Source organism: Buceros rhinoceros, unplaced genomic scaffold (genome assembly GCF_000710305.1).
Source record: "Buceros rhinoceros silvestris isolate BGI_N320 unplaced genomic scaffold, ASM71030v1 scaffold23984, whole genome shotgun sequence".
Lineage (NCBI taxonomy): Eukaryota > Metazoa > Chordata > Aves > Bucerotiformes > Bucerotidae > Buceros > Buceros rhinoceros.
This window is the reverse complement of record NW_010406863.1, coordinates 14,021-23,981: the sequence shown is the minus strand read 5'-3', so window position 1 is coordinate 23,981 and position 9,961 is coordinate 14,021. Positions and strand designations below refer to the sequence as shown.

Below are 9,961 nucleotides of genomic sequence, written 5' to 3'. Positions count from 1 at the left end.
AGCCAAGTGCAGCTTTGTTGTGTGTCTAGTTGTCAAAACAGCTGGGAAAACACACTCATCTCCAACACAGCCTCTCACCTCAGTCTGCACAGTCTAGAACAGTTACTTAGAGAAAGACAAAAACATGCTATTGAGTCAGACAGCAAGGGAGAGGATGCCCAGCGCAGAAGAGGGTGAGGAACATCAATAACACTCTAGATCTAGGCAGAAAAGTCATGTCCAGCCTGCAGGCCCTGAGGAGATCTGCTACTGCTCAGTTGTGCTGCTCCCTGAGCAGCAGGCATGGCTCCCACTTAGTGGACAAGACCACCTCAGCTATGTCTTTTTAGTGGGAACAGAAGCTCTTCGTCCCTTCACGAGCTCTGGAAAGCTCTGAGCTATTTGCCAAGAGCTCAGTGAGATCACTTCACCAGGAAAAGCACAGAACATGCACAGTGGGAATCCACCTAAACACAGACTCTTGGCATCAAGTCGATGGTCATCTCCATAGGAGCGTATTCAAATCCTAGGGGGATTTGAAAACAGCCCCAACTCCTGCACTCATGGCACATCTCCTCCCACCCAGAAATCAGCAGGCAGCTGCATGCATTGCCGGGGCAATCACATCTTCCAGCACCCCAGCCCATTCCTGATACCTCCTTGGAAACAAAATCCATAGCTGCCAGTGATTTTCACTAGAACCAACACTGTGACAGTTTTGGGCAAGGCATGAGCTCCCTGCCCGAGCACAGCAAGAGCCGTGGCTCACCAGTGGGCACCTGCTCGAGGAACAGCACTCAGCCCCTGCCCCGCAACATACTGGTGCAGCATGTCACGACCAGGAAAGGGCACAGAAGGGATGATGCCCAACCTCCACTACTCCACCATACAGGTGTGGCTTGCTTTAGACTTTACCAGGCCAGAATCAGCAAGTCCTCCCCATCCCCTTACCTGGAAGCTCCTCCATGCTGTTTACAGGGCTGAAGTAGTTCTTGAGTGCGCTGTAGCTGTTCATAGCCACGCTGAGGTAGAACTCTGGCATGAAAGCAAAAAGTGAGCCCGTCCTGTCGCCATGCTCGATGGTGCGGATGCACACTCGCAGCAGCCAGTATATATCCTGCATCTTCTCCTGGCCAAAGAGAACACAACCAGTGTTTGTACCCATCCAGTTTTGTTCAGCATCTCCTTGGAGAAACACAACAGTGAGCACCACCCTTAGACCTCAGAAACATCTCCATGTCCGAGGTGTTCCTCAGATCACGGTTCTAAGTTCGTTAACCAGATCTGGGCCATTCGCTCTTTTCAGAGAGCCACACAAACATCAAGTGGAAAGAACAATAAGAGATCTCTTCACTAGTCTCAAGCTCAAAGCACAATCATCACCAGCGAGACGTCAGCTGTGGGTTTACCTCACTGAGCCTTGAAACCTTCCAAGAACTACTCCTTGGTAGGGCGTATCTGACCACACAGGCCTGTTCACAAAAAAGGTGTGGCAGTTTTTATTCCAAGAGTACACTGGCTGAAGGAAGGTAGGCACTAGCAAGCCCAGCATGAATCTGCTGGAAAGAAAGCTGGTCCTTTGTAGGAATTAAATGGGAACAGGCTGGAAGCTCATACCAATTCAGAGCTTTGCAATAGGTGGTCACAGCCTTTCCAGTTCTGTGCCAGCCATTCAACCAGATTCACTGCCCTGAGGAACACTGTCCTCTTGCTTCTCTAAGCAAAACTCAGGGGGTCCTAAATTAAAACCAGGACATTTAAGGACATCTACCTAACTTTAAGCTATAAAAATCAGCACCAACAAAGCCATAAACCCAGGAAGTATTATTTCACATCCTGCAATGCCAAGCAACATCATAATCAATAGCAATTTGCATAAAAATAGATGGAGGAGGGTTACACTTCTAATTAAAAAAATTAGCATCAGAGGTGCAGATGAGTGATTCGATTTGCTTAGTGGCTTTTCTAAAGTATGTCTCTACCATCTTTAGGAGGTTTACACAGGTTTGTTCTGTAAATTAGACTGAACTAGTGCAAATCAACTAATCTGACTAAAAGACATCTTTATCTCGACACTGACACACATCTCAGCTCAACTGCTGCTTTCAGGATGAAAAGCAATTGTGCAGACAACATTAAGGTAAAGAAAGATGCAGTTGGTTTTATTAAGACTTGATAGCCTCAAAATGTCACTTTTGGTACTGCCAAGCTAGTAGAAATCCTACACCAAGAGAATACAAAGATGTGTTCACCCACAGTGCGATGGATAAATTCAGCATTGTAATAAGCTGAAATAGTCTTCCCACAAGGATGTTGTGAAGGCAGGATTATCTATTTTGAAACTCAGAGTGTTTTTAAGCTGCAGCGCTCCCTTTTGTCTAACCTCGAATTCCTCAGCTTAGAATAAACAAGTGACCAATTGTCCTGAGGAAGGAGCAGCCTCTCCCATGTCTGACACCTCAGGACAGAGCAGGACTTCACCTCTAGACAGATCCAGTCTCTCTCTCTCCATCAGCACCAGCAGGGCCACCAACACTTGTATAGAAGTGTCCCTCCACAGCACACCACACAAGCCCCAGGGACGCCGGAGCCTGGTGGTGGATGTCTCCAACAGGAAACAGCAGGGACTCGTGATGCTCTGAGATGAAGCCTCATACAGGCAGTATGGACCAGCTCCTCTGTGCAGCCACACTGCTCTCCAGAGCAAACTGGCTTAGCTCCTGGGGGACATTTTGCACCCAAGCCAGTTAGTGACCTCCTTTCCCTGCAGCCGCACAGACAAGGGCGAGGGCACAAGTGAGGAAGGCTGTCACCTTCATCCCACATGCTGGTGATTCATCCAGAAAGGTGACACCCCGCTCCTGATGGGAGGCGGGTACCTGCCTTTAACACAACAGTGGACCATCTAGAGACACGAACAGTGTTTCTGCACGGTGATACCTGCAGTGCACCCTGGTAGTGCCCCGCAGCCTTTCCAGAGCAGGCTGGGAAGAAAGGTTTATTGTCTGGCAGCATGGGCGACACTAATGCAGCTGGAGAGCTGCTACAGCACAGCGCTGTGCGTCATGGTCCTGCTCCAGGCATGAAGGAGGGATCAGCAAAGAGCTCATCAGCCAGGATCAGCCACTGCATCTCTGCAAGGTGTGTTCAGAGGAATTATCACTCTCCCCCTCCCCGTTTACATCCTGGACACACAAAAAGGCCCTGCTGCCTCTGCATGTTCAGGGAAACGTGTTGTCTCCCCCAGCAAAAAACAGCTACAAACAGAGGTGGGGAAAGGCAATGAGCAAGGGAAGACAGGAAGAGGAGATCGGCAGAGACTCACAGCAAAACTGCTCCTGAGAAAACAGACCAGAGACATCATCCTGGAAAACGGTGAATGCAGGGGAAAAGGGACAACCTGTGCAAGCAGCCACTGCGTTACTAAACGCAGAATGCATTCTCTCTATGTGGGAACCAAGTGAAGAAGGGGAGAACACCTGAACAAACCCCCCTGCAGATTTCAGGAAGAGTAGCACTGGAGAGACTGCCCTGTGACACAGAGCACAGCTGAGGGAAATGGTTCTTGGTAGCCTCTATCCTCCAGACCTGCCCTGAGAACTGAATCTCCCTTTGACCTGCACCCATTGGCACAGAGGCCTGATGCCTCAAGAGAAAGCCTAGAGCACCACACACCGAACAGACTGGGCTGTGTCCTGTCAAACACCACGGGATCTAGCCTGAGAGAGGAGGGGTCCAGGCCTAGGAAGGAGTTTCTGATGCACAAGAAAGGAAAAACAAGCCCCAAAGATCATTAGCATTGCTCCAGCACCAGGGAGAACAACACTTGTGACGTGAGCCAAGCAGCACGGATGCAGAGGCACACTGGCTCGGTCTCCTCTGAGCTGCTCACGTTACGCTCCTGCCCACCTTTGAATAAATGGTAACGTTTATCCAGGCGAGACGTCGGCTTAGGTGATTGAGCTTCTCTGAGAAGACCTTTTGGCTCTTCAGCAGCTCCTCGTGGATGTCGCTCCTCTGAAAAGAGTGCAGAGATGTGAGGGCAGATGTTGCTGCCATTTATAGCATCCTTTTTCAGAGCTGGACAAACAATGCAAAAGCAAATACCACCTTGGGGCTAGCTAGGGAGTGTTGGCAGGAGGGAAAGGGGTCAGCAGCCTGTCTGCGGCGGGAGTGGGAATCGGTGCTATAGAGAGTGCGCTTATTGGTCTCCGCTGCAGCCCTCAAGGCCCGATGCAGACGCTGGTCCAGCGTGAGCAGCAGCTTTACAGCCAACTACTGCCAGATACTTTTTCAACGCACCATCAGATACACTCAAGTCTCCAGCAGCTGGAACAGGACAGATGTGTCCCCAGCCAGCACTGGAGAGTCCCCACCAGGAGACTGGCTCTGAGGTGCCTGCAGCACATGGAGGTCTGCAAGCTGACGTGGTTTGTCTGGGAGAAGCTGCAGTGGTCACTTCAGTCCCTCTGTTCCTTGAGGCAGCAGTACAACAGGCTGGCACAGCATGAAATGCAGCTGCCAGCCCCAGGCACGGATTACTACCCCATCCGAGGCACTGGCTGCTCCGAGGCTAGAAATCACTCACTGTGCTTCATTCTTTTTGCTCTAGCTCGACCAGCGAAGAAAGCTGGGACTCCAGAGACACTTACCCTCTTTGGGCAGCGGCTGATTTTTTCCTCTGTGTCTTTCAGTGCCATGGCATATTCATTCACATCATCTGACACTCCAACCATCTGAAAAGCAGCAGATTCCAGCAATAAATGAGAGTATTTTTTTCCCTAGACATAGAAGCATGCAAACAGATCCCCCACAGGGGCTGGGAGAAGGAAAGGGCACGGGGAGTCACTAAATAAGCAGAAAACAGAGAGTCAGTGTAGAAGTCTGGATGTAGAAGTGGGGATGGATTCCTGCAGAGCAAGTGCCACTTACCTTCCCAAGCTGCTGGTGGACACTGAGGTTGTACATCATCACTATTCCATCCAGGATTTCCAGCAGGGAGTTCTCTGTAATGGGCTGGTCTGGCTCCTCTGGGGGTCTGCCCAGTAAAAGACCCTCATTTCCATGGCTGCCTTCAACTGCGATGCATCCCCAAGACAGGAGAGAAGTTCTCAGCAAAGCATTTTGGCACCTCAGCTTCTGCCTGCACCTCTCTGAGGCCAAAGCCCTGTTGTGCCTCTAACACAGGGCTCCTTCCCAGCCCGTGTGATTCACTAGACACACTAACACACCATTCCCATCTCACTGCCTGCTTCAGGCTGACCTGCCACATCTGCTCAAAACAGATCCAGGCCATGCAAGTCCCACTTCCTCAAGCCCTGTAGACGATTCAGCGGTCTGCCTGGCCCAAGCCAACAGCAACGCTGCTGCTACTACACATGTCATCCTCTGGCTGGTCTGTGTTCAGAGCAACATGGCTAGAGCTGCCTCTGAACCACCTCTCTGCAAAATCTTGCTGCACTTGCAGGGACCCAGGCAGCACCTCCTTACAGGCAGGGTCTGACAGCATCACCAGTGTCATGTTCAGGACGGCAAAGTGGTTGATTGTGGACTTATGAGTGTCAGCATGTGTGTTCCCAAATGGGAAGGACCAGTGCTGGCAATAAATACATTGCACTCATCTTGACATACTGGGAACTGGAAGATACCACTCTTCCAGGGACCACCTGGGCCATGCCAGCAGAGAGCAGAAGTACTCACTATCTTCCTCTGTCCGCTGTTCCACACTTAGTGTACGCACTTTGATCTTCTCCAGGGTGCCAAGAGGCCGCCGTGGGTTCATCAGGCTGACAGCTGCTGTGCTGAGGAAGCGGTTGGCACGGCCCAGGGTGGGGGAGCTGAGCCAGCCAGGTCTGGCAAGAGCTCCACCAATGGCCAGGGCAGCAGAGGGACGCTGAGACTGTATGGAAATAAAGGGAGAGACATTCTAGCTGTTTGGCTGCCTGATGTTCCTCTGTCGTCCCTGCGAGGATATTGGTATAGATGCACAGTGGCGGCTGGAAGGTGAGCAGACACCCTTCCTATCATGCCTGGGCCAGCAGTGCCAGATTAGCAAATGGATATTCCTTCCTCTAAGGGCACATGCCAGGAACAAGCAGCAGATCTGCAGAGCAAGAAGCTGCTCTGTCTGCAGGTGCCTTGCACTCTTGCAAACATAAGCACCAAGGGCTGCCATGGAAGGGAGTGGACATGTTCAGATCATGGGTAGTGAGAGAACAAAGGAAATGTTGCTGCTCAGAGCTGGTGCATCCAGGACCGTGCTCTGATGCCAAGTGACCCTCATGCAAGTGCAGCTGTTTATCTGGTTGCCCGTGGGCTGGTTACAGTCCTGGCCCAGACACTGCCTTCCTCTAAAGCAAAGCTTTTCTAGCCAAAGGCTGAGCTTGCTGCCATGTCACCAGGGCCCCCTGACAGCTCACCTGTGCTGCTGATGTTGCTGATTCCTCATCTTCGTCAAGATCATCCATAGTCACTGCCTGCAGCTCTGCAGGGTCGATCAGGATGTTGGCTTTTGCAGCCAGGTCATCTGCACAGAGCACACCAAAGAGGCCATGAATGCAGGAGTCACCCTTCACTTGCCCTGAGGCAGCCCTAGGCTCATCCTCTTTCCTGCTTCTGGGAAGCAGAGAAGAGCCAGCTAAGCTGGATGCTGCATCAGAACCAGCTCACCTTTCCCCCAGTTCCTTATGGTCTGCCCTGACTAACACAGCAGAGACCAAGCAGTGACAGGTGCTGCTCACCCAGCACCCATTTCTGTTTCTGGTCCTACCAGCAACAAAGCGGATAACTGAAGAAATGGGAGACATCCTCCAGGGCTAAGCTGGACTAGTATAGGGAAGGAAACTCAGGGCCTGAGACCATTTTGTAAGCATCCAGCTCTTCAGTGCTGTCCCATGATATGTCCCGAACCCACTGGGACTGAGACTCAGACCAGAAACCATTCTGGTTTCAGCCAGAGGAAGGCCACACTGACGGCAATGCTGTACAAAGCCTGGGCAATGTGTCCTCTAGTCCGAAGCCCAGTCTTTAAAGCTGGTCTGGAAGACCTTGGTAAGAGACCAGAGGAGATGACACGGTTCTCAAGTTAAGCAATCTGATTTTGAACAGCCAGGGATCAACTTGAGACAGGGAAAAGGGTCCTAATTTTGCAAATACGCTGGGAAGGAGAGATCGGAGCCAAAGATGAATGCCACGTTAACCAGAAACTAGAGACAAACCACGTCCAACGGAAGGGCAAGGGGTTTCTAACCCTTCCAGAAGGGAAGCTTTGAAAGTCTATCGCTGGAGTAGTGTGCTGCATACAAACACAGCTGCAGTACGTATGCAGGGCTTGCCCAGAGTGGTACAGCAAGTAAATCCTGGACATCCTTCACGCCCAGCAGAGCCAGGCTGACAGTCAGCGCTTTGGCAGCTCCCAGCCCTTGGTGTGGTACAGCAAGAGCACCACACCAGCGGGTATTCCCAGACTACCCCCTTCCCTCTACCCGAATCCCCCCATTCAGGGATATAAACAGTAAACTCGTAACTTAAAGGACGCTCCACTCAAGAGTGGTCATGTCTTCTTCAGCATAACTTGCATCTCATTCAAATTCAAGTCTCCTCTCCTTAAATTTAACCACAGTTCCCTCCCTGGGATATCTCTTGGGTGAACTCCAGGCAGGATGTGGATGCAGGTATTGGAAGCGAGAGCACTTACCTTTCAGAGTCTTCTTAAGATGAGACAGGAGCCCTCCAAGTCGCTGAAGGTCAAAATAATCCACCTTCCCATTATAGAAGAGCTGAGGAGGGACATATGCCTCTAAAGTAGAGAAGATTTGTTTTTGCCACAAGTCCCGCGAACAGGATCCACGCAGACATGTAAGCCCTCCTAAGACAGACCCCAGGGCCCAGCATGGACGAACATTTAGTGACAACTGCTGTTGTCATAAAAGCACAAGCCATTAAGGCAGAAGTGATTTCCACAGTGAAGCAAGCATTAAATCCAGGCAGAAGCGGGAGTAACCGACGGCCATCGACAACAAGCCTCCCCGCACTTCCTCCCTCCCAGCCACAGTCACTGGGGGAAACTGGATCATCAGAAAACTCGGCTCCTCGCCACCTGGCTACTCCAGCTCTGCCACAGTCCCACGGGAATCGTAAGGCACTTACTAAGTCTAGAGAAAGGGTCAGCCTAAAGCAAGAAAAGGGAGTGCCAAGCAGATCACGGCAGGACAGGAGAGGCAGGGTTTGAAGGTGGGAAAGCAACTGGCACTGACTTGGTTTCCCCTTAATCCCACAGTCTGGGAACCACAAAACCAGACAAATATCTTCCCCTAAACTTTGACTATGGATCACTGAGCTGCCCTTCTACAGCCCTGTCATCAATACTGGACTCTGCTCCAGAGCATACAGGGGGAACTAGTAAACAGCACAGGTGTCCCTTTGCAAGACTCAGGTCTGGCTGTTCACTGGGATAGGTCTGCACACAGGGATCTCCCCGGGTGAGTGGGAACTACAGTCACAGGGTGACAGAATGCTCAAGCACCCATGAGAAATGCAGAATTTCCAGCATCCTGGAGAGCACTGCCAAGACACAAACCTTGTCCCAACCACAGAAATGCTTCAAAGCGTCTCTTCCAGGCCTTACCTTCACTGTTCAGTGCGGCAGGGGCCTTCGCCTTGTGCCCATCCCAGAAGAACCGCAGGGCAGCAATAAGCCGGTGCAGGAAGCACACCATGTACTCTGGTGGGCACAACACAGTCAAGTTCTAGGGCAAGAATGAGAGTTCAGCCATCAGGGCAGGTGTGAAACTCTGTCTTAGTCCCAGTGGCCACAAAGGGCAGGCAGAAACTTTGTGTTCAGCACGGGTAGAGAGCCCAGCCCTGATGGTAGGCAGTAGTTTCTACCTCTACAAAGTCCTGGGCACTGAAACAACAAGCTGGTCTGACAGAGGAGGATGGACACCATGTGTTCCACCACAAAAGATGGGGCTGATCATGCACACAGAGATGCAGGTGAACAAAGGGTTTCCTGCAACAGTGGATGCCTGCCTCCCAGAGCTGCAGGCCAACGGCCTGAGCCAGGACCAGAAGAGTCCTCAACCAGACAGTGAAGAGGATGCCAAAGCAGACCAGCTGTGGTAGAGCACTGCGTAGCTGCGCTCCCCGAGAGGTTTTAGAAGGACATTCAGCTCACACCTAAGGCTGTTCCCAAGCATCACTTTCCTATAAGTCACTGCACAGGACTTGGATAAGCTGCCTGGTTTCTAGCCTCAGACCTTCTTCCTCCTCCACGCTCCCTTGACATATCTAGACCTCAGCTGATCACCTGCTGGGAGCAGTCCAGCCAAAAGGGCAGAGTTCTCAGCCTAAAGGTGCCAGAGAGCTCTTGGGGTAAGGTTTGTGGGAAGGCTGCCCCTCTGACTTACCCCTCTGTTGCTAGCATTTTCCTGAAGAAACTTGCGGAATTTGTTTAGGAAGATGTACCTGGAGGCCTCCCCCTGGCAGGAGGAAAAGCAGCTGGTAAATCCATACCTTACAAGACCTGTGATGTGGAGGTACTGCAGCAAAAGATCCACAGAGCGCTTACCCCTCCTCTGTCCTTGTTGTTCAGCAGCAGCTTCAGAATCTGAACCTGGAGACCTTCGACCACTAAAATGGGGACACAAGGCTGCCATCAGGAAACAAGCACTGGAGAGCCACTACCCATATTAACCAGAGCTGTAGTACTTGGTCCCCAGAAGAAAAGCTGCCTCCTCAGCAGAGGGGAACCAGGAAGAACCAGTGCCAGCAGAAAGCTAATCCCATCAGAGAACTTCCTCCTCCGCCACCTAGCAATAAATTCATCCACAGCTGATAAACAATGACCCTAAAGATTTGTTTGTGCCCCACGGTGGGATGCTGCAGGTTTGTGCGGTGGGATCCCAGCCCTCGTAACCGTCCGCCAGGTAATGGCATGGCTGGGCCCCCCCCCTGCCGCGCCGCTGGGCTTCCAGTCGTGGAG

General features: G+C 51.6%; 1 protein-coding gene across 1 annotated transcript in view; it reads right to left on the bottom strand.

Moving 5' to 3' along the window:
- RNF123 (ring finger protein 123) overlaps positions 1 to 9,961 on the bottom strand; it is a gene marked incomplete at its 3' end in the record, with an annotated part of 33,398 nt that overhangs the window by 11,083 nt on the left and 12,354 nt on the right. The window contains 10 exon segments of the mRNA XM_010134282.1: positions 931 to 1,108; positions 3,889 to 3,996; positions 4,632 to 4,715; positions 4,912 to 5,057; positions 5,680 to 5,878; positions 6,399 to 6,505; positions 7,676 to 7,777; positions 8,606 to 8,726; positions 9,387 to 9,458; positions 9,548 to 9,609. Of these exon segments, the coding sequence (XP_010132584.1) occupies positions 931 to 1,108; positions 3,889 to 3,996; positions 4,632 to 4,715; positions 4,912 to 5,057; positions 5,680 to 5,878; positions 6,399 to 6,505; positions 7,676 to 7,777; positions 8,606 to 8,726; positions 9,387 to 9,458; positions 9,548 to 9,609 (1,179 nt within the window).